This window comes from Ananas comosus, linkage group 5 (assembly GCF_001540865.1).
Source record: "Ananas comosus cultivar F153 linkage group 5, ASM154086v1, whole genome shotgun sequence".
Taxonomy (NCBI): Eukaryota; Viridiplantae; Streptophyta; class Magnoliopsida; order Poales; family Bromeliaceae; genus Ananas; species Ananas comosus.
In genome coordinates this window covers 4,445,626-4,470,551 of record NC_033625.1, presented here as the reverse complement: position 1 = coordinate 4,470,551, position 24,926 = coordinate 4,445,626, and the positions used below count along the sequence as shown (strand labels likewise).

Here is a 24,926-nt window from a genome sequence, read left to right as displayed (position 1 = left end):
TGTTGTTTATGTCTCATCCTATTTTTCAGGCACAGAGTCGATCAGGATGGTGGCAAATGGGGAAGCACCACCTAGGGGAAGCGCTGCGGCTGCCGCAGGTCTGCGGAGGCGGAGGGTGACAGGTGGCGGTGGGGGAGCAGGGGGTGCCAGCACGATGCTCCAGTTCTACACGGATGAGACCGCAGGGCGCAAGATATCCCCCAACACTGTCCTCATCATGAGCATTGGGTTCATCGCTGTTGTCGCCCTCCTCCATGTCTTTGGTAAGCTCTACAGAGGCCCCCAGTAGTTCGGTGTGAGTCAGATCTGAATTTGCTCTAGCCTTTTCCCCTCCCTTTCTTTCTTTTAATATAACAAGCATTGGCAATTTAGTTGGAAAATTCTATAGAATAATTATTAGTGAGACATGGATGAGTGAATTAGTGAACTTTGTTCCTACAGGATTGGAAAATGGATTTGTTCTTGTCCTGTTAAATGTCTGTTTAACATTCAGTTTGAGCCTGTTACTGATTTAACTAACCTGGTTAAGTGCTGCTATTCTATATTGTGTTCATTTGTGATGTTGGAGGAGAATGTTTTGGGGATTATTAATCTTGTTTGGGCAAGTAATCCATCTCGCCGAGATGTTATTATGAATCTCAACCGATTGATTAGGTTGTAGTTGAGCTGAAATGTAATTAGGGGATGGGTCACGTTCCAGGCCTCCCATTCACAATATGTGTGCTTAAGTGAAAAGGCATGGGTCATGATCTGGGCCTCTTATTCGTAATTTAGCCTCGTATCTTGTATGCCCAAGTAAAAGTTGCAAATTAACTGTCTTCCACTTAGAAATCACCGACGTTAAAATGGATAACAAGATTCGCAATGCTCCACATGGGCCGAGAGAGAGAGAGAGAGAGAGAGAGTGAGTGGGAGAGAGAGATTGATAAGTCGTCGTTACTCTCTTTCGGTAAGCTTTTGGTGCGCGCAGGCAAAGCCTAATGATGAGACACAATCAAACTTGTCCGACCCACCAAAAGTGCTTTTGATATGCCCACAATTTATTTCATTAATAAAGAAAATAAATAAATAAATAAATTTTCTATTACACGCCCATGCGCGGTCTGAAAAAAGGGTTGAACAACAACGTACAACTGAATGCAGGGAAGAAGAAACGTTTCCTTTGTTCAACTATATTCTCCCCCAAAAAGAAAATTTTGATTAGATAATTCGTATTCATTATATTATATTCATCCAGTTCAGAGCAAAAAAAAATTACAAAAAAGGGAAAAGGAGGAGAAAGAAAAATAGCGAAATGAGAACAAAAAGGTGTTGGATATGAAGAGTCGTAATGTTTGAATGAGGCCATGCGAGAAATCCCGGCTTGATCAAACCATTTCAACGGCCAGAACCACCTCTGTATTCATGAAAGCATCAAACATACCTTTTTGAAATGTCAAAAAGAGGTTTTGAAATGTCAAAAAGAGGGAGGAGAAAAAAAAAAAAAAAAAAAAAAAAAAGGAGGGGAGATAACACTTAATGCGCCCATCAAAATTTTAAAAATATCTTATTTATTTTTTAAAGGACCAAAATTTTTTTTTATTAATTTTAAATTTTTTTTTCAAATATCTCTATTTTCTCTAGGATACATGTACTAATGGGATTTGATTTTATAAGAGTATTTCTGGCGATTTCAAAGTAAATTTAAAAATTTTGAATAGCAGTTAGGAATAAATAAACAAAAACCCCCTTTAAGAGATATATTATTTAGATATTTTTGCAGATTATATTTAATAATTAAATTAGATTTTGATTTTGAGGCGTTAGGAATAAGATTTTAGAAATGCACATGAAGTCCCCTTATTTAATGCTCACAGTCTCAGTCCCCACTCCTACATGCATATATAAATATAAGGTTAAATTACAGAAAATTTTTCAGTCAAAATTTGATTTTTTACTTTTTCTCTCTGTAATTTAAAAACCTACATTTTACCCCCTTGTAAAATAAAAAAATGTTCACAGGGAGTACGATGTGAACTGTGATGACAAAATGATCATTTTGTCCCTCACCATTTTGCTCCTCATCATGTTTACAGGAGAGAAGGATGAGGACAATTTCGGCTTAAAAAAATATATAATAATATTTTATAAACGAATTACTAACGGCAAGAGGCAAAGTGAATATTTTTTATTTTACAAGAGAGTAAAGTGTAGGTTTTTAAATGACATGAAAAAAAATAAAAAATTAGATTTTGACAAAAAACTTTTATGTAATTTAGCCTAAATATAAATATAACATTTCCACTACACACACACGTATTTAACATTTCCACTACATACAACTCCCCACACACACACANCTCCGACACTCCCACTCTATTTATATGCACACACACACACACACACACACACACACCTCCGTAATCAGAAACTTATAAACTATAATGGAAAGATCTTATACTAGTAACTAATAAGGACAGAAAGACTCGTCTCTGTACTTGCGTCATCCTGGAACTCTTAAACGGACGAGTAACTAATAAGTGCAGGAAGACTGACCTCTGAACCATCCTATAACTCTTGAAAGGAAGGATGTTAGTTTTTCTTGAACTGCAGTATATCGTCCGACCCTTGTTCTTTTTGACTTTAATAATCACAGTACTATCGTTTATTTTTCTTCCTTGTTCTGATTTAACGACTTCTCTACAATCGACTCTACAATCGATCATTCCTAGTGCTCGTCAAACTTAGTAGGCCATGTTGGGTGCTCACCACCACCACCACCACCACCACACTTTTTTCTCTCTCCTCATTTTCTCTCTCCTTCTTCTGATGATCACTGATCAAGTGGTCGTGAGGTTCGCGGTGGGCGACGACTCTGGGTCGTCGTCGCCGTCGCCTCTGCAAGCGAAGTGCGGGGAGGAGTTCGCGAAGCTGACGAACTGCCTGGACTACGCGACGGCGAAGGCGGACGCGCCGTCGGGGGAGTGCTGCAGCGCGGTGGGGGCGATGCGGAAGGCCGACCCGGCCTGCCTGTGCTACGTCATCCAGCAGACGCACTCCGGCACGTCCAGCGCCAAGAGCCTCGGCCTGCAGTTCGGCCGCCTCCTCGCGCTCCCCACCGCCTGCAAGCTCGTCAACTCCAGCATCACTGACTGCCCCAGTAAGCTCAACTTAACATATTCTAACGCAAGTGATCAAAGACTTAGTGGTTGATATTCGAAATTTTAAATTTTAATTTTAATTAATTTGCATTTTCAGCTAAGTTTATATTTTAAAAAATAAACGGAACGGACACTACACTTTCTCTCAAAAAAAAAAAAATTCAAAAATGTTAGCCCGTAGGTAAATTTATTGTAGAAATAAAGAAAAGATTCTACCACCGTTTCTACGTTGCGCAGTTAGCTAAGAACTTAATGATTAATGCTCAAAATTTTAAATTTTAAATTTAATATTTTTATATTTTTTAACTAAATTTATTTTTTTTTAAAAAAATAAACGGAACAAGATACCTTAGTATTTTTTCTCAAAAAAAAAAAAAGAAAAAAAACAGAGCGCTATAAAGTTGGACCCAACTGCCACTGCCCTGTGAGAAAACAGAAACAAAGCAGTGAAAAGCAAACCTAATTTAATTTATTTTGGGTAAATTACACTTTGATCCTGAAACTACGAGCCGTGTTAACACTTCGATACTCAAATTTTATTTTATTATAATTTTTATTTTAATTTTTTTAAATTACTACAATCAAGTCCTAATTTAGTTGGCTAAATATTAATCAATTGTTGACGTAGAGAAAAGTACTGTAATTAATAATACGATAATAATTATAATATTATATTACTTATATTATATCAATAATTTATCAATATTTGGAGAAAAAATAGGTTGTGTAACTTAATTGCAACAATACAAAAAGTTTGACCATGTTTGGTTCACTGTAATTTTCAAAATGCCTGAACAAATGAAGAGTTGAAATTATAAAATTTTCTATATTTTTTATCACAGGAGTTAGGAATTGAAAATTTTTTATAAAATTATATAATTCTTTACACGAGATCTTAAGTTCGAAGCTTAGTTGATTCATATTTTTAATTGAGTTTATTCTCAACAAAAAATGAAGAAAGATGATAACATGCTATTTTTCTCTCTCTCAAAAAACAAAAAGAAGAAAATCCGCATCGTCTCTTACTATTTTTTTTTTCGGAGGATTTTTCTTTTAAAAGACTAAAATATCTTTTTGCAAATTTTATATCTTTTCCAAAATTTTAAATTGAATACAAAAGGCAAATAAAACTAATCTCCTAGATTTTACATATTTAAATAGTTATAAATTTTATATAATTAATTCGGCTTAAAATACTATATATAATATTGAGAAATGCTAAGTCATAGTCAAAGAGGGGTTGTAAAGATTACAACCACTCATCCAATGACCTCTTAATTTTAGCCCATCCTTTTGGGATTTTAGTTAAAAAAAAAAAAAAAAAGTGATCAAACTTATATAGTAACTTGGCCTTTAGTTGCCCAAGTTATAGGATTATAATAAAAAATGGGTTGTAAACCAAGCATTGCTCTTTTCTTAAAGCATTCTAAAAGTATAAAGCGGTTGCGTTTGAAATGTTCATTTTTCAAATTAGAGCACAATTATTAAAATTACATAATGTAGATCACAATAATTTTATTTCGATCGATATAAGTTTTGTCATTTTACTAAAAAATACAGAAATATATCTCTATATACTTTCTTTTTTTTTTCAACAGAGTTAGATGAGCAGAGGCCAAAATGGAGATTAATTTGACTCCCCTTTTTTTCGAAAATGGACATAAAAATGATCTGATCAACTCCAGGGACTGTCATATGCAGTCACTCAAACTGAATTTGTTGTTTAATTAATTGCATGGTTTTGATAAGTTCTTATTTTATTTTATTTCATTTTATTTTTTTTCGAGAATCAGAAGTTTGGCCTCCTATAATTCTACTCAGAGTCTGATTAGTCATGAGTATTAGTTTGATGTTACATCATTTCTCATTTATTATTATAGTAATATATAGAGAGTTGAGCTGGAATGCTATCGGTAGTAAACGGGCTCCGCTGCCACCGATTTATTTTTAATTATGGAGCCTTCAAATCGGCGATCGGTATCGTTGAACATAATCTATATCATTTGAAGTATTTAGAAATCAAATTTCATACTTATCCGATATTTTCCTCTTATCCATCAAATGGGCACAAAAATGAATGGCTGGAAATGAATATCCTCTAAAAGGTGATAATAGGAGTCTTGTAATCAAGATCAAGAGTATAGATCTTGTTCTAAATGGTTTAAAGAATTTTCTAACCAAAATTCAATTGATTTGAATATTTTTACACCTTAAACTAGAAAACGCCTCATATGGACTATTAAAATTATAAATTTTGAAACCCTTTTATCATTAGATCAATAATGTCGAAAAGATTTAAAATTTAGTTTCTAAATACTTCAAGTGTTACAGATTATATTCAACGGTGTCGATTGTCGATTTGGATACTCCATCATTAAAAATAAATGGGCGGCAACAAAATCCGTTTGCTACCGATAAAATTCCAGCTCAACTCTATATTTATATATCAAGCTAAATAAAATTTATAAATCTCACCTTTATTATTACTTCATATTATTTCTTTTTAGAGCATTGATATTTTTTTTTTTTTGAGAGATAGGTAGCACGCTACCTGCTTCGTTTATTTCATTTAGAAATAAATTTAGCGAGAAATGTGAATCAATTAGAATTCGTATTTGGGTCTCGGATATCAACCACCAAGCCCTTTGCCACTTGCTCTAGGGATGGTCGGTTAGAGCATTGATGTTGAATGCTAATTAATGTGATGTACCCTCTTGTTGTTCCTTTGTTGTGACAGGGCTTCTGAATCTCACCCCCAGCTCCCCTGACTATGCTATTTTTACAAACCCTAGCAAAGGTAAATTTTAATTTACTCTTCCCAAACTCATCCTCTCCTATTACTATTATTTACACAAATTCAACAAAAGTGCAATTTGATAACCTGTTTGTGTGCTAGTCATTTTTGTTAAATTTGAGTTTGAATTAGATACCATGTTGATCTAAGCAAACTCAACTCGAAGCGGTTCGAGTTTGAGTTTGGGACTTTCGGTTTAGATTTTGGATTGAGGTTAGGTCAAAATCGACTGACCCAAACATAATCAAATCTCAAACTCAAATCCTAATTTTACTCTCTTTAGAAGTACATCCTAGGGTTAAAATTAATGAGCCTATTTGGCTCGGCTGGAGTTTGCGCATTAGTGGGGCACAAATTTCGTGCAACCTCATATTCGCATGCACCGGTCGATCCTGCCGCCCATATCTCAGGGTGGATCAACTAGATCGGTTAGATCAGCCAACCATCTGCGCACGAAGATGTAGGAAATTCGCGCATAGGGATTTTGATGTGGCTTCAGAATGAATATCATGCACAAACTAAATTCCTTTAACTTGTTACATGTACATGTTTTTGAATGCTTCTGCAGCTACACCCACAAGCAGCAGCAGCAGCTCAGACACTACATCTGAAGGTATTATTCATCAGATAAGCCTGCTTGCTTGCTTTGCCATTGCCATAATTAGTGCTATCTTTGTATCCATCTATTAAGGCAGGGTTTTTAAGGAATTGGAGCAATTATTTGTCCTTCTTTTTTTTTTCTTTTTTTTTTTTTTAACTTTTCGCTGTGTTGTAATTGTATGTGGATTATTATTATTTGATGCTCAAGGCTCTAGTGGTGTAATGAGAAACTTGCTATAATTAATTTTACCACTACTTTCTCTCATGGCATGTAACTCTTTTTCCTATTTGGTTCTCCAAGAATGATAAGGATGAGTTACTGCTTTCATTTACTTATATCATATTTATATAGGATTAAGATTCTGTTCAACGCTATTTCTATTCTATATGTGGAGCTTTTGATGCAGCGAAAACACAAAATATAATTTTGAGCCTCAAAATCAAAGCTATAATAGTTATTTGTTGAAATTTTGCTATCAAATATATATATATAGAATTAGGCAGGAATACTATTAATAGTAAAGACCTCTTTTTGGCTATCAGTTTTTAACTCTTGGATGAAAAACTTGAAGGGTCAAATGATATTAGTCGGTTAAAGTTGGTGTCCCCCTAGGTTGAATGATTCTTACTGGGTTATAGTATTTAATCCAATGGTTAGAAATAAATGAAAAGAGTTGATCCATAGGCTAAAAAAACTAGGTAGCAATAATGAATTTTGCTACTAATAGTAGCCCAATCCAACTCTCTCTCTCTCTCTCTCTTCCTCTTCTCTTCTCTCTCTCTCTCCTATATATATATATATATAAGAGGGCTACTGTGCTATTAGGAGCACAGCAGCCCTTGTTGTTTCTAACTTTCTAACACCTATCAAGTTGGATGGGCGTTAGAATAAGATGGAGAAAATATTGGAAGAAATTGGGTGTTTAATTTCTCATCTCCTTGAATTCTCTTCCAATATTCCTCCCTCTCTCATTCTAACACACCATGCAAACTTGATGGTTGGTTAGAAATTAGAAACACAAGGGGCTGCTGTGGCTACTAATAGCACAGTAGCCTTACTCTATATACATATAGTTTGATAGTACTATTCAGATAGTACTGCATCAATCAGCGGAGAGAGAGGATGTAATTTATGAGAACAAAGAGGGCTCGGGTAACCAATAATAGGCCATGGGCCAAGTTTGGGCCACATTTAATATGTCACTACAAATCTTTTAATGCTGCTTAATTTCCTTTTAATTTTGATGAGGTAAACCCAAGATATATAACACGCGGAATCATCCTAAGAAAACCTAAAAACAATGGTTAATATTGGTAGGCCACTGATAAATACCTTCACTGGTCCGTCAAACACTAGCAAGATTCGTCAACGTAATATCTCCGTAGGCAGTAGTATTATAATCATAAGGTAGATTTATAGAGATGTTCGCATGCGAACGCCATCGTATATTCGAAAAGATCGATCGACGCTGTGGCCAAGAACTATACATACCTTTAGCCTTTTCAAGTCTTTTTATACAAACTCGCCCCAAATTATGCCAGCTTATTCGCTCTGCGCTAACGCCTGACCTAGGGTTAGAAATTAAACCTATATATGTCCTCGAACAAACCGCGTTACGGAGGTGATCATCCTTCATATATTCCTGCACAAGGAATTAATCAATTTTTGTGTGGACCATGCTTTTGCCTCAAAAGTTATTCCTCTTCTAAAAGGACATGTAGATTTGGCTCTTTGAATGGTTGGTTGCATTTGTCTCTCCATCACTGACTTTAGCTGTACAACACCACACTCACAGCTATTCATGGACACTCTTAGCTGTGTTTGATAGCAACATATGAACACTTCCAACAATTCAGATGCAGTAAACTTCTACTCCATCAGATCGATCTTTTAGTTTACACAGCATTAGGGCTACCGTAAGTTCGGGTGAGCCTCATGCATCAAGCTAATAAAATAATAGAGAAAAAATAAAGTAATCATGTGAGTAATTATAACATGGAATTCAAACTAATCACGCCGCGCATCAGGCAACGGTCACATTCAGATAGACCCATTGATAGATCCAACGGTAACGCGCATCAAAATTATAGTTTAATGGAGCTTTCCTAAACAAAATAAATTGAAATAAACTGTTCAAACTAACCCCACCTGCAGGAATAGTACAATGCTTTAATGTAGATTGTCATGGAAACAGTTGGAGAGCATGTGCTCCTCCTAAACACCTGAACTTCATTTTTAACAACATGATGTTGACTTGGAATTAAACACAACTAACTAATCAACAACCAAAAAAGAGAATTAAAAAAAAAAAGAAAGAAAGAAAAGAATCCAAATCCAATCTCTCTCTCTCACTCTCGCTACACTTTACAGATCAAAAGATGCTCCTTTCATGCTTTGGAATAGTTGCTTCACATGGTATAGTGGTGGAACCACTAAGAAGCCCCCTCTAAATTAAAGCACTAGAATCCACTCAAAATAGTGAAATATATAATATAGTAGGACCTCATTCCAACTCATTTAACCACAAAAATTCAGGAAAAAAAAGGGAGAAAATTTTGGTTCCACGCGTCGAGTTCCGATTGAACCGGCATTTTCGCAATCAGTGCCTCAAAATATGGTCTAAGCTTTGGATTGAGTGTGAGCCTAACAAATTTGTACACTACACATGCAACATTGTAGCCATTATTAACCATTATGTGCTCTTTTGGAACCTTCTCCTCTTTCACTCAATACATTCCCTCCTATATATTTGTACTCTCTCTTCTCTATCCCCTCCACCCCTACACACTGTTTTCTCTCTCTCTCTCTCTCTCTCTCTCTCTCTCTCTCTCTCTCTCTCTTTTTACTGTTAAGGAAAGATACATCAAAAAAAAAAAAAAAAAAAAACCTAAGAGAGAGAGAGATGGAGCTGATTAGAGAAGTTTGTTCATTGTGTTGGTGTTATCGACGATAGTGCGGGGAGGAAGAGGCCAAGCTATGGCGAACTTCTACCGATTGACGTGCCCGAATGTGGAGGAGATCGTGAGAGGCTGAGCGAAGAAGATCAGCCAAACCGTCGTCACGATCCCCGCCACTCTTCGCCTCTTCTTCCATATTGCTTTGTAGAGGTAACTAAAAGATCACTCAGAATTTGTGAAGCTGTTTAATCCATCTCCCAATTAGTTCATAGCATCTTAATTGTTTTTCGGCTCAGATATTCGTATCGATACGGCAGCTTAGTGATCATAAATAAAATTATTCATGTACGTAGCAATGTTTCTCAATACGATTTCTACATAAGAAAATTCATGCTAATTCGACATGAAACATGCTAGATATATATATATATATATATTCAACAGTAAAATTAGGGAAATTAATGAATATTTAATTGAATTGATCGAGTTAGGTTTAAACGAATATTTTGTAACGTGCACTAGCGACAAGGACCAAGCAGGTCTAGCATGTGCAAGTGTTAATACGTCCAATTTTGACTCCACATCAATCGATGCCGTGTCACGGGCCTAACGCTAATTAATAATTCCTTGTTGGGTTGCGCCCACTCGGCCTTTAAAATTTGATCCTTTTAACCCACCATTTTTTTTTTTTTCACAATGTAATTTAGCATATTTTGAAATTGAAACCTAGGGTTTGCTAGGGTTGTTTTAAGTCGTATAAATTGAGCAAAAATTATTATTGATGTAACGGATTCGTGGTGTAAATAGTGATCAGGTTAATTCCAACGATCATATTAAATAAAATTTTCTTGAAAAAAATATTGAGATATTAATCGACCAAAAAAAAAAAAGCTAGTTTGGTGCTTTGAATAGAATCTATTGAAAGAGTTTAAGATAGACGGATAATAGTTTATCCAATAACACTATTTTTTCGTTATAGGAGCTGCTTTGTTGATTATAAATTAAGTGTTAAATACAATCACTATTTCTATTTTGCTATCATAATGGAGAATAATTAGTTCTTATTTTCAGTGTGTGTGTGTGTGTGTGTGTGTGTGTGTGTGTGTGTGTTACACAACATTCAACTTTTGATTCAGTACATCCAATCTCAAACTTGTAGGGCTGCGATGCATCAGTTATGATCGCATCCCCGAGGAACGACGCCGAGAAGGACGCACCGGACAACCTCTCCCTCGCCGGCGATGGCTTCGACACGGTCATCAAGGCTAAGGCGGCAGTCGAAGCCCAGTGCCCTGGAGTGGTCTCCTGTGCCGACATACTTACGATTGCCGCCAGAGATGTCGTCGCACTTGTAAGTGGCCTCATATTCTGATACCATGTAAAATTCTCAATTTTCTCTAAAAAACTTAAGCTGCTAGAAAACAGTATTAAGATTACACGTCTGAGAAAAACTAATGTTTTTCTTTCCAGTCGGGCGGTCCGAACTTCACCGTTGAGTTAGGTCGACGTGACGGGCTTGTCTCCCTGGCTAGTCGGGTCGCAGGAAAGCTCCCAGGACCGGACTTCAATCTCGATTCCCTGACGACCTTATTCGGAAAAAACAACCTAACTTTGTTTGACATGATCACACTCTCCGGGGCCCACACAGTCGGTTTTGCGCACTGCAGTCGCTTCACCAACCGCCTGTATCGATTCGGCTCATCGTCATCCGTCGACCCGACGATAAACCCTGACTACGCTCGAGAGCTGATGCAGGCATGCCCTGCAAATGTTGGCCCGACAATCGCAGTTAACATGGACCCTGTCACCCCGATCACGTTCGACAACGTCTACTACGCGAACCTAGCGGCCGGTTTAGGGCTTTTCACCTCCGACGAGGTGTTGTATGCCGACGGGCGGTCACAACCGGTTGTTAAGGGTTTCGCGGGCGATCAAAGCAGCTTCTTTGCGGCATTTGCAAAGTCGATGGTCAAGCTCGGGAGGGTCGGGGTGAAGACCGGCAGGCGGGGGCAGATCAGACGAGATTGCACGGCCTTCAACTGAAGGCATACAATTGAGCGTTGCATGTACAGATACTCCTTGTACCGTTTTTTTTTGCGCGACTTACAATTTCATTTCTAATTCTTTTTATATAAAGATAAAGGTACTTAGATTAAACCTAAATTTTGCAATGCCAATTAAATTTATGTTTTCTTCGCGAAATGCCGCCCCGAGGCCCATGAAGTCGAGGTTTTTTAGCCCATTATCATTGGGCTTCAATATATGGCCTTCTCGGCCCATTGTTAAATTGGCCCTCCAACCGAGAATAAGCGCTTGTTCCCTCCCTTACTTTTGAGTGTAACGCTGTTTGACGAAATGCTTAATTTTGACTTGTACTTTTAGCACTGATGAGTCAGCTTGGTACATACGACGAAGTCATATTAGTAGCTTATCATTCAGAGCTTGCGCCTAATTCAAGTGTTGTATCTAAGATTTGACAAACTGACTCACTCAGCAACTATCGCATGTAGGAGCATCGATCGTTACAGATGCTGGTATACGTAGATACTGATATATTACGCACAAATTAAGTTTACACATTGAAAGGTACATAATCATTTTCCACGCAGAAGAAACATAGGAATGAGAATAATCATCATGCTACTTTTCAATCATTGAAGGCCCCGCGATTACTGTAATGGCAGAGAGATTCCATTGAAAGAGGGGGTTGAGAAAAGTCGTGATTAATCATTTTACGCGACAGTTAACTAAATTAAAGACAATGAAAAGAAAGTAAAAACAATATGATGATGTGCAGATATATATATATATATATATATGAAGAGTTTCTTAATACAAAATTGAACACATATTTGATAAAATTTGTAAAAATAGCTGAAATCAGAAAAAAAAATTTTAAAAAGCAAAAGTTTATAAGAACCAATAAAACGGAGAAAGAATAAGAATAGAGAGGCTACATGAAAATGGGCTACAGGGCCCGTTCGGGTTCGGGCTGGGATAAATGTTTAAAATCGTAGCGAGAACCGAGGATTTTCCTTAATGTTATGTTGTTGATGATTTTGAATATTGTTTTAGTTTTGACATAAGCAAAGATGAAGCGCAACAACGAAAACAAAAGATTGTAAGTGCATTTGCTAAGCGTTTTAAGAGGGAGAGGAAAAAAAAGAAAAAGTCTAGAGATTCTCGCTCGAAAGGAAGTCGAAGAGGGAAAATAAGCTTCTAGTTTCTAAACAGCATGTCTACTTTGAACTTCTTTTTATAGCTTCAACTAAAAAACTAAATAAGGGTTCTTCAAGCAACTTTAGTTTCTGCTTAGTCGCGCTCTTTGTATAAGTAGAAGTGCCAAATTTTAGCTTTTCAGTGCCTCATAAACTCATTTCTCTAATTCCCAAACTTAAGCAGAAGCACTAACATTTTTTATTTGTAAAATATTATATCAGAAATGATTATTATCGAAAGAGAACGCAAAAACGAGTCTAATCAGGAACTTACCCAAGCCACCATTTTGCAGGAAATCCAGAGAAACCAAACAAGCCCTAATTTAACGATTTTGAAGCACGATATCGCATGTATTTAACGTAATCGGATAAGGGCTGAATGGTTGGTACCCACGGTCCTCAGTTCAAAGTTAACATTTCTAACCGGATTCATATCTCAAAAAAAATAAATAAATATATAAACGAAACAAAAGGAATCACAATATCCAAAACGACGAAAAGCATATATAGTACTAATTATTAATTTCTTGGCATTAGAAATAATAAAATAAGATGAGATCAAAGAAGGATTCCCCAAAGGGGGCAGTGGAGGGGATACAAATTAGTGTTGCTTAACGGCTGTTTGTCCCCCAACACCATGTGGTTTCCCCCCCATGGATTCCGGATGAGACAAAGTACATAAAAAACAGGATCTCTATGTGACAAACATTAAAAAGGAATTATATAATTAATTGGGAAACCAATTAAATTCCCATCTTAATTTATTCTATAAACCCTTAATAACCTAGCTTTCCCATTGTGAGGTAAGATTTAAGTAATGTCCCTTCTCGAAGATTTTACTAATTAAGAATTACAGCTTAAGCTTTCAGAGAATAGCAGCTATTCAATTACGCATGCATCATAGAATAACATTTGTTTTCTTTAGAGATTGTTCTTTTATTAATGAGTCATCTAGTTCTGAATTTGTAAATTTAATTCCCAGCACATTATTTCAATGTTCATATTCGTAGCTTATTACAAGTCAAGGGCTCTGATGTCGCGTAAACTTTTGAAAATAAACAATTATTGGACACAAATGACGGAAGTCAAATTAAGTGTTTTGGCTTTCATATTAGCGCTTGTTACCTTCTAATTAATTATAAACTAAGCAAGGATTAAGGAATAAAGTCTCCTTAGATAGGGTAGAGCTTTGACTAAGCACTTCAATAACTTGTTAACAACAAATGAGTTTGATTGACTTTGATTATAAAAAAAAAAAGTAAAAAAAAAACTTGGCATATATATATACTTTTCTTTTTCTTGACAATTTCAAATCCTTTCTTGTTGACGTCGTGGAGTACGTCATCCTTTTTGAATTAAACCTCACGTATCGTGTTCCAGTTAGTATTTTATTTTATCCTTTTCATGAGTATAATATTTTAGGCTTATCATTTTCTATTTTTCTAATTCGATGTGCGTAAATTTAGGACTTTGGTGTTCATGGATCTAATGTGTATTGCATGTTGTTAGGAGGTGGTGGGGTCTCCACACAGAGAAAATTAAAAGATGGCTTAAATTAGAGTATGGTGGTGCCCTAACATTAGCATCATTTTGGACCAATCACATGAAAAGTAAGTGAATGGTAGGTTAACACTTGTTGGGGGTTTCTCCTTTACCTTTATCTTAGTTTAATTAAAAAGTTGATAGGGGAGAGGGTAAGTGCTTTTCTAACCTAATGAGTTCAATGTCCTTTTCTTTAGGTGGCTTGTCTCTTTTCCTTAGTACATGTGATAGGAACTTAATATAAGCCATGAAGAAGAGTCCCCCTCAAAACTGTTGACATAATTGTTTGGTATATGTACTATCTAAATATGTTTATAGATATATAGATATATATATATAGAGTTGAGCTAGAATATTCTCGAGAGTAAACGGGCCCGTTTACTCTCGAGTTGTTTTCGATAATAGAGCTTTCAAATTGACGATCGGCTCCGTTGAACATGATTTATACCACTTGAAGTGTTTAGAAATCAAATTTCAAATCTTTTCGACATCATTTGCCTAATGATCAAAGGGTTTCAAAATTTATAATTTTAATGGTGGATAAGAGACGTTTTCTCGTTTAACGGTGTAAAGATATCCAAATCAATTGAATTTTTGTTAGAAAATTCTTTAAACTATTTAAAACAAGATCTATACTCTTAATCTTGATTACAAGACTCCTATCATCATTTTTTAAAGAATATTTATTTTCAACCATTTATTTTTCTGTTCACTAGATGGATATAAAAAAATATCGAAAGTGCGTGAAATCTGATTTCTAGATAGTTTAAATGGTTTAGATCATATTTAACGGAGCCGATAGTCAATTTGGAAGCTCTATCATCGAAAACAACTCGAGAATAAACGGGCTCGTTTACTCTCGAGAGTATTCTAGCTCAACTATATATATATATATATTAATATAAATAAAGTTAATGTTTGGTACCACCAAAGTGTATTAGTGGTTCAAATACTTAGGCTACTATACATACATGTTTAGCATGTACACTTTTGACTTTTCTAGGGACAAACCATTGTTGGGAAAATTTTCCATTGGAGGAACAGTTGACCTACACCATGCATTTAAGATGTTTGATTTTATTTCATTAATTCCCACCATTCTCTCTCTCTCTACCTCTCATGGTAGGATAAGCATCATAATATAATAAAAAGGTTAATTACTTATGCTCACATTATTAGCTTCCCATCTTATCTTATCCAATTTTCCACTTTACTTTGGAAACTTTCTTGCAATTAATTAAGTATTAATATTTATTTAATGTTTCACTCATATCTCATCATGCAATTAAAAAATATAAAAATTTGGGTAAAAATTATCGTGCTAGCATTAGAACCGACCTTTTTTTTTTAATGTCAACACAAAATACGATCTATTTCCAAACGTGATTAGCCATCCGATTCAAAAAAGCAAATATTATCTATACACTTATACAAACTAAACGTTTATATATCTTACAATTTTTAACTTTTATTGATCCTAAAAATGTAAAAAAAATATATGAACTCCTGAACTAATATAAATATATATATAAAACATTTTTTAATCCAAATTTTAGAACCCAATTGCATTAATATATATATATATAGAGTAGAGCTAGAATACTTGTAAAAGTATCACCCAAGTGATACTTGTGTGTTTTTAGCTCTTGGATGGAGAGATGTGAGGTTGAGATGATGGTGGTAGGTGGTGATAGGTGGTGGTAGGTGGAATAGTGTTTGATCCAAGAACTATTAGTAATCAAAAAGTAGATCCAATGGCTAAAAACACACAAGTATCACTTGGGTGATACTTGTAAAAGTATTCTAGCCCTACTCTATATATATATACAGTCAAATCCAATTTGTGGAACACGCGATACAAATAGCTCGTCAATTTATGTAGAAGATCAAAACGAGGCCGTATATTTGCCCCGCACGTATACGTGCATGACACTCGTGACGTCCGTCTCATACGTCAACAAAAATCCTCGCATTAATTGAAGCCATGTGTCATTTATACTACTGAGTACGTATACACACAAATCTAGGACATTAATTAATTAACACGTAGGACCATTCATTTTAAAAAATAATATACATATATATAATATATATTATTTATTATCATTATTATATGTATGTACGGCTCTCTCTCTTTCTGTATGCGTGTGTGTGTATATAACACTACAACAGAATTAGGTTATAGGGACATATGTTTGGGACACTTTTGAGTAAGTGTCCCATTTATACTAAAACTTAAAAAAATATCTACTTATGCCTAAATATAAAGCCCAATCCAACTAAAAATAAAAGATTACTCTACTCAATCCACCACACCCAGTCCATTTGACCCGATTACAAACAGAAAAGAAAAAAAAAAAAGAAAAATCAATTACCATCTTTTCTTCTCTCTTCACTCAATCTACTGAAATTCTAGACGAAGAGCCTTTCCTATCGTCCTCCTCCGCCACCGCAATCAACGAGATAGAGTTTCGGCGGTTGCTAAATGCTTAAATAAGTGTTGGTAAATTAGCAGTACTCTTTTAGGTTATAGCGACACTCTTTAACTGTCACTATATACCTAGCGACCCCACATATAGCAACACTTTTTAAAAGTGCCGGTAATTTTAGCTAGCATCACTTTTTTGACATGTACCTACATTTAAAAGTGTCGCTATAGACCGTTTTTACTTGTGTGTATATATATAACTATATATATATATTATATTAATATATATATAGGGTAAATTGCATTCTTCGACCTCCTGAATTTTGGCGAAATTTTACTTTACACATCGAACTTCTAAAATAAGACATCTAACACCCTCAACTCTAATATTTCATTCATGTTACCCCTTCCGTCAGTTTTCCGTCAAGCTCCGTTAACCAGAAACTGACGGAAGGGGTAAAACGAATGAAATGTTAGAGTTTAGAGTGTTAGATGTCTATTTTAGGAGTTTGGGGGTTAAGTGAAACTCGTCAAAAATTTAGGAGTTAGCCGTGCAATTTACCCTGTAGAGGACTTTTGACTATAAATTATTTTATTATAATATATTACTTATAGATTGACTACTAACCCTCAAGTTAGTGTTCATACTTGATTTTGAATTTATATATATTTTATCCTAAAATAAATCATATCATAATTTATCCTACATGCATTTTATTGTAATAAAATAAAAGCGAAATAAATGAATTAGAGTTACTTAAAGATAAGAAAATAGCGATACTAACTACCTATGATACTCGAACACTCTACTGTCCTTGTGTACTCGCTAATATTGTTGATTTACAATAGGTGTCCCGACTCGGATATAGAGATTTTAATTCTCAGTTAATTTTCTGTAATACCCGTTTGTCCTTTTTATCTTTAGAAGCATTGTTCTAGAAAATATACTTAAATAAAATTTTTGTACTTCATTTCAGCCAATTAGAAATTTTTAATATAAAAATAAAAAAATAATTTATAGTCAAGAATGCTATAGGAATAAATTGCATTGTTACCCCCCGAACTTTTGACAAGTTTCATTTAAACCCCTAAAGTCCTAAAATAAACATCTAACATCCTGAACTCTAAAATTTCATTCGTTTTACTCTTTCCGTCAGTTTTTGATTAACAGAGCTTGACAAAGAACTGACGGAAGGGATAACATGAATGAAATATTAGAGTTTAGGATGTTTGATATCCATTTTAGGAGTTCGAGGGGTAAAGTCAAACTTCGCCAAAAGTTCAGGGGGTAACAATACAATTTACCATATACATATATAGAGAGAGAGAACGAGAGAGTTGAGCTGGAATACTATCGATAGCAAATGAGCTTCGTTGCCACCCATTTGTTTTCGACGATGGAACTACTAAATCGACGATCGGCATCGTTGAATATGATATATACTACTTGAAGCATTTAGAAATAAAATTTTATACCTTTTTGATATTGTTCTCTTGTCCATCAAGTGGACACAAAATGAACGGATAAAAATGAATATTCTTTAAAAAGTAATTATATGAATCTTATAATCAAGATCGAGCGTATAGATTTTATTCTAAATAGTTTAAAGAATTTTCCAACCAAAATTTATTTCATTTGGATATTTTTATATCATTAAACGAAAAAACGCTTCATATCGATCATTAAAATTACAAATTTTGAAACATTTTGATCATTAGGTCAATGAAGTCGAAATCATTTGAAATTTGATTTATAAATAATTCAAGTAGTATAGATCGTGTTCAACAGTGCCGATCGTCGATTTGGAGACTCTATCGTCGAAAACTAATGGATGGCTACGGAGCTTATTAGCTATCGATAGTATTCTAGCTCAACTATATATATATATATATATATATAGACTTATGCTACTATACTATCAATAGTACTAAGTCCTTGGTACTATTGAGTTTTCGGCCGTTGGGTGAAAGGATGTGCGGTTAGGATAATAGTTGTCTCCGGTTAAATTGATAGTTGTCCCCTAGGGTTGAGTGGGGGTTGGTTTAACAGTATAATCTAACGGATGGAAATGATCAAAAGATAAATCTAACGGTTAAAAATTCAATAGTATCAAGGGCTTGGTACTATCGATAGTATAGTAGCCGAACTCATATATATATAATATATATATATATTATATTAATATATATAACATATAATATATATAGAGAAGAGAGAAGAGAGAGAGAGAGAGTTGAGCCTAGAATACTAACGGTAGTAAACGACTATATAGTACCGATTTGTTATCGATGATAGAGCTTCACCAAATTGACGATCGGACTTCCGTTAAAATAGATCCAAACCTCAAAACTAGCTAGAAACAAATTCACGTACTTTCGACTATTATCTTTTTATCCATCAAGTGAACAGACGAAATATATGGTGAAAATGAAATACTCTTTATAAAATATGAAGAGTCTTGTAATCAAACTCAAAAGTATAGATCTTGTTTTAAATAGTTAAAGAATTTCCTGAACAAAAATTCATCATTTGGATATCTTTAACTCCCGTTAAACAAACATGCTCTTACGACCTGTGAAATTTTACAAATTTTGAAACCCTTTGATCATCTAATCAAATGATGTCGAAAAGATTTGAAATTGATTTCTAAACATCAAGTGGTATAGATCATGTTCAATCGGATGCCGATCGTCATTTGAAATTGCTATCAGTCGAAAAGCAAATCAGTAGAAAACGGCTCGTACTACGATAGTTTCTAGCTCAAATATATATAATAATATATATAATATATAGAGAGAGAGAGAGAAGGAGATGAGAGAGAGAGAGAGAAGAGAGAGAGAGGGAGAGAGTTCCCGGCCGCATGCTCATTGAAGCACCCAACGCTTCGTGCTATCAGTTTCTGGCCGTAGAGGTTAACCATTTGGAATTAATTTTATCCTGTAGATTTTACTATAACAAACCAGGGACCGCGCACGCCACCAACCCTAAGGGGCCATCATCCCTACCGCACATCCTTTTAATGCTAAGGCCGAAAACTAATAGCGACCAACGTATTGGTGACTATTAATAGTATTCCAGCTAGTTGTTCTACTATTATACTATATACTATATATATATATATATATAAGAGTATACTATCGGTAAGCACGGAACCTCCGTGCTACAGTTGGTTCAATGATGGCAGCTTTCAAAGCGACGAATCGCTCGTTGACTTTATCTAACATATTAAAGTATTTAGAAACTAATATTCATACTTTTCAGTATGCATTTATCCTAGTCAACGAGGAGTCTAAAAATGAACAGCTGAAAATAAAAATCTCATAAAAAATGATAATAGAAGACTTGAATTTAAAATCAGAGGTACTGATCTTACTCTAAATAGTAAAAAAAAATTCTATAAAAATTTCATCTGATTTGGATTATTTTATACCGTTAAATTTACAAATGCATCACATCTATCATTAAAATTGTCAATTTTGAGACCTTTTGATCACTAGCTAAATGATTTTGAAAAATTATAAAATTTAGTTTCCAAATATTTTTAATAGTGTAGATCAAGTCTAACGGAGCTGATCGTCGATTTGGAAGCCGCTTTGTTGAAAACAACTTGGTAGCACGGAGGCCTTCGTGCTACCGACAGTATATCAGCCTATATATATATACACCCGCCGTTTTTTATCATCTACATCTAGTGATTCCCCACTCAATAATTCATTGTTTAATTAATCAAATGGTGTTGACAGTATAACAGAATTAGATTATAGGAACACATTTTTAAAACACTTTTGTATAAATGTTCTATTTATACCAAAACTTTTTAAAAATATCTTCTAAGGCCTAAATATAAAGTCCAATTTAATAAAAAATAAAAAATTTCTCTACTCAACTAACCACATTCAGCCCAATCGATCTGATTACAAATAGAAAAGAAAAAAGAATGAAAAATTGATCACCATCTCCCTTCTCCTCCTCCGTCGCTGCAACTGACGAGGTAGGGATCTGGCACTAATGTTCGGCTATGAGAATCTCGCAGGAACCATAGAGCACTACGACGTCACGTGTCCCTCTGCCACATATCGCTAGAGGAGTGGGTGTCAAACATTAAGGCGGCCCTATATATAGCAACCCCACATATAGCAACGCTTTTAAAAAGTGCCGGTAATTTAGCGAGCAGCATTTTTTGTGATCTGTATCGATATTTAAAAATATCGCTATACATCGTTTTTATTGTAGTGTGATTTTATCATAAAGATATTTATTAAATTTGACCAACATTAATTGATTAAATTTGGTCAGATTTAATAAATTTAATTAATCTATAATAAATAGTACCTTTCTTAGTATTATATATGTTCTAATCTTTGGATGGTCGATTAAATGCCACATAAATATATTCGCATCCTCAACGATTTGAAAGTTAATTATTTGGGATCTAATATCAGCTTTGATAAACTATTGCTTAATTAGTTCAGATTTAAAGTGCAGATGAAAATCAGAGAAGTAGGTACAAAGAATAATTAATTTCTATTGATATATAGTCAAATGCCTAGATATATAAGTGCGTATCTTATGTCCATGCAATTCCATAAATAGAAACCGTATTCCATAATAGTTGACCAATATTGATCAAAAAAATATACGGAACTAATCAAAACTTTGGATCATTTGAATATGTTTGTGAGAATTGGATCATTTGAATATGTTAAGACTAATCTTAATTGGTTCATGTTTTTATCAGGTTGATCTTTGAGATGAAATATCATGAATACCCTTTAAATTTTTAAAATTTCACAAATGCCCCTCTAAATATAATATTTTTTCATAAATACCCTCCCTGTTAAGTTTTTCCGACTTCCGTCAATTTAGTATTTTTTTTTCATTTTACTTCAAAATATGAAATTACCTTTTTACCCTTAATTTGTTTCCTATTTGTTTTTGGGTTAATTTCATCGGTACCTCTCTAAATTTCAAAAATAACATAAATGTCCCTATAAATTTTGTTATATCATAACTTCTAAATACATACTTTCTTTCAAAAACATCCTCGCCGTTGTAACTCCGTCACTTCAAGTCATATTAAATTTAGTTAGATGGCGGTCTAACACTGGTTAAAATTTGAAATGTTTATTTTGCCCATGAGTTGAGAAATATTTGGAGGGTATATTAATTTTATGATTTACTATTTAATCCCTAACTTTTATTCATTATTTGTTTAACATTTAGACTAACATTATTCGCTGATATTCTTTAGTACTACTTAGCTCCTAATTTTTGTTTATTATTTATTTTAGTTAGTTATATTTAAAATTTTATTTAACTTAGATTGCTCTGTTAGCTAAACATAAATTCGGTATTTTGAAAATGTATTGAGGGTAAATTCGGTAAATTCGACATTTTGAATTTATTATACCTAAACATAACGGAGCAATAGTTACGAGGGCATTTTTGAAAATTTTTATGCTTTTTTGAGGGCATATATGAAATTTTAAAATTTTAAAGGGTATTTATGATATTAGATCTATTTGGAAGGGTAGTGAGGAAATTTTCCCTTTAAACTTTTTTCCAATTTCCCTCCAGCAAAAAATGCAAAAAATTATAATCTATTAACTTTAATCACAAAGCATTAATCCTATTAGTATTTCAATCCGGAGCACGGATATATATTTATAGTGCAATATAATATAGTTGTATATATTTATATATATGATGTGGCTATATATATATATATATATATATATATATATGATCACCCCCACAAACAACCCATTGATAAATGATCCTATATATGCATCATTATATTCTAAATGAGATCATATCATTTAATGCATAAAACAAAGGAAAATAAGAGAATCCTTTCACTACTAATTAAATCTTTTGTACATGGGACAAGAAGAAGAGAGAGTATCTACAGTGGGATCCGAAAATGCTTCTCTTTAGATTGTCTAAATCCATGCACAAAAAACTCTTGTACGTACAAACAAGTATATGTGTGTACACCATACCAAACTTTATATGCACATTTATTAATGCATTCATAAGAATAATATGCCTACAAAAACAAGTACTCTCTTGAGTATCTCCATTAATCAATAAAGATGGAGTACAAGCATTATGATTAGAATATATAAGTACAAATAGGTGCTTGGTTTATAACTAGATCTTATACGGTTGTTGTCTCATGAATATATATATATATATAAACCTTTCAAATGTGTGGAATTAAGAGGAAATAAGATGCCAACATTTCACATCTCCAATTTATGGATGGTGACTTGGTGAGTTATATATTCCAATAGTGGGGCATGTATATATATATATATACTCCTCCTCTCTTTTTTTACTTTTTCCTGTTACACCTTCAATTTACAGGTAAAATTAAGATGATTAAAATATATTCATATAGGTAGTGTTGTGAATTATTATTGCATATATTTGCATATACAATTACTGTAATGTTTTATATTTTTCTTCCGTTATCTTAAATGACGTTAATTTTGTGCAATAAGAATATTCTTTTGCTTTTTTTTAATGAAATTCTTTTGCTATTTTATTGCTAGAGTTCTACAGTTTTTTTTTCTTTTTTTTTTTTTGTGCATGTGGAGAGTTCATTTTATTGTTTCATCCTACTTGATTAGTATATACACTTCAATCAGCCTCAGGAAAATTTTGGGGAATTTCAGTGTTCTTGAATCTTTCGTCATTTAATTAATTTCAATAGTTTTTAGTCAAAATTTAGAAAAATAAATTAAAGAAAACTTGGGAATCTGGTGTGTCATGTATTCTACGTTTGTTCATACTATGGAAAACTGAAAACTCAGTAAAGTTTGGTCGGTAAAAACTGGGGAAAAATAAAAAACAAAGATTTATAATGGAGACTATGCATTTTATAAATTAAGAAATATTAGACTAAGATCATCTGAAAATTAATGTATTTAAAATCCTTATGACATGTACAGTATACGCAACACAAAATTTACTAAAATAGTTCAACCAAAAACAAAACAAATTGAGTAAAAGTAAATTATGTTTTTTAAATATTTGGTATCGCATTTTGAACATTTGGGCACAATATTCAAATGGACATGGCTACACGAATGTGTATATATATATAAAAAATACAATAAAAAAAACAGCAGGGGCACGCGAGAACCGACCACTAATATTTTAGTGACTTTTGCTTTTTCCTTGGATTGTAGTCCCGAAATTTATCTCAACAATTTAATAAGCGTGAGAAAAAAAAAACAAATATTTTTGGACCTTTCAGCTATTTTTAAATTTTTAGTTCTCTTAGCTAGATTCATTAAAGCTAAGCCTAATATTAAGCCTAATTATATAGTCAAATCGACTTGATCACAACAATAAAATTATATTATATGCAATAACCAAGCACCATATAAATAACCAAACATGTCTAAGCTAAACAATTTTACACTCTTCTTTGAGTAAGATTTTTCGATATTTAATTACATAGTAGATAGTGATGTGAATTCAATACAAATTTTTCATCTTAGCAGGTGATCATAGTCTCCGATCACGCGCGTAATAACCGGCCCGCGTCGAAAATTCATCATTTATTCTATGGTTAATTGTCTGCAAATGTTGTACCAAAGTATTTGTTTGTAGATTAATTTCAGGTCAAAATAAAAGTTTGTAACTACATACTACAAATATATAAAATTTTTATTTTATTTTATTTTGTGTTATTTTTTTCCTTTCAAGATAGTGATATGGGGTAGAGACATACAAATACTCCATGCATGATTCAATGTTACATTACATCATCCTCTCTCTATTATGTAAACTCTCATGTAGTAAGACTAATTAATAAATAGAAAAAAAAAAACATGTACATTCCATTTCGGAGTGTATGATTTACACTCGTTCATCTAATGAATGACATAAATGGATGCGCTTCGTAATTAATCCCATCCGTTAGATGGATGAGTGTAAATCATACACTCTGAAATACGGTGTATGAATAGCTTTGTTCTAAGAAGAGCAAATTTTCAAAGAGGCCCCCTGTTGGGTTTTTCTAGAAGCTTTNAAAAAAAAAAAAAAAAAAAACTTAATTGAAAAAGGGAAATTAAATAAACTAAAAAGGGACTCTCTTCTCAACTAAGCATCACCATAGCCTAAGCTCTCTAAAGGTGATGTTTCCTCCTCACTTTGTTTGATGTTTCCCCAACACTTGGAGGGGCCCATTTTAAGGTACAAACTAACAAAGCTTTGCTATTCATAGTCCAAAAAATTGCAAGGTCAATTAGTAACAATTTTTTGTATAAAATAATAACTTTGATTTATCAAC

The 24,926-nt window shown here is 33.7% G+C and overlaps 3 protein-coding genes across 3 annotated transcripts; all 3 read left to right on the top strand.

Annotated features, from left to right (window-relative positions):
* On the top strand, positions 1–553 carry LOC109709940 (protein transport protein Sec61 subunit beta-like). Its single transcript, XM_020232324.1, has one exon. The coding sequence runs from the start codon at positions 47–49 to the stop codon at positions 287–289; it is 243 nt and encodes an 80-aa protein (XP_020087913.1). The 5' UTR covers positions 1–46; the 3' UTR covers positions 290–553.
* LOC109710779 (non-specific lipid transfer protein GPI-anchored 1-like) lies at positions 2,680–6,799 on the top strand. The gene is made up of 3 exons (XM_020233534.1): positions 2,680–3,139; positions 5,878–5,937; positions 6,503–6,799. The coding sequence occupies exons 1-3, from the start codon at positions 2,734–2,736 to the stop codon at positions 6,622–6,624; spliced, it is 588 nt and encodes a 195-aa protein (XP_020089123.1). The 5' UTR covers positions 2,680–2,733; the 3' UTR covers positions 6,625–6,799.
* Positions 9,570–11,760, top strand: LOC109710778 (peroxidase 51-like; the record flags this gene model as incomplete). The annotated part of the gene is given in 3 exon segments (XM_020233533.1): positions 9,570–9,642; positions 10,592–10,783; positions 10,903–11,760. Coding segments are annotated over 3 exon segments (838 nt in total), but the record flags the coding sequence as incomplete, so codon positions are not given.

Coding starts and splice junctions, on each gene's coding strand:
- LOC109710779 (XM_020233534.1), top strand. CDS start 2,734: ATGTTGGGTGCTCACCACCACCACCACCACCACCACACTTTTTTCTCT. Junction 3,140..5,877: donor CAGCATCACTGACTGCCCCA/GTAAGCTCAACT, acceptor TTGTTGTGACAG/GGCTTCTGAATCTCACCCCC. Junction 5,938..6,502: donor TTTTACAAACCCTAGCAAAG/GTAAATTTTAAT, acceptor ATGCTTCTGCAG/CTACACCCACAAGCAGCAGC.
- LOC109709940 (XM_020232324.1), top strand. CDS start 47: ATGGTGGCAAATGGGGAAGCACCACCTAGGGGAAGCGCTGCGGCTGCC.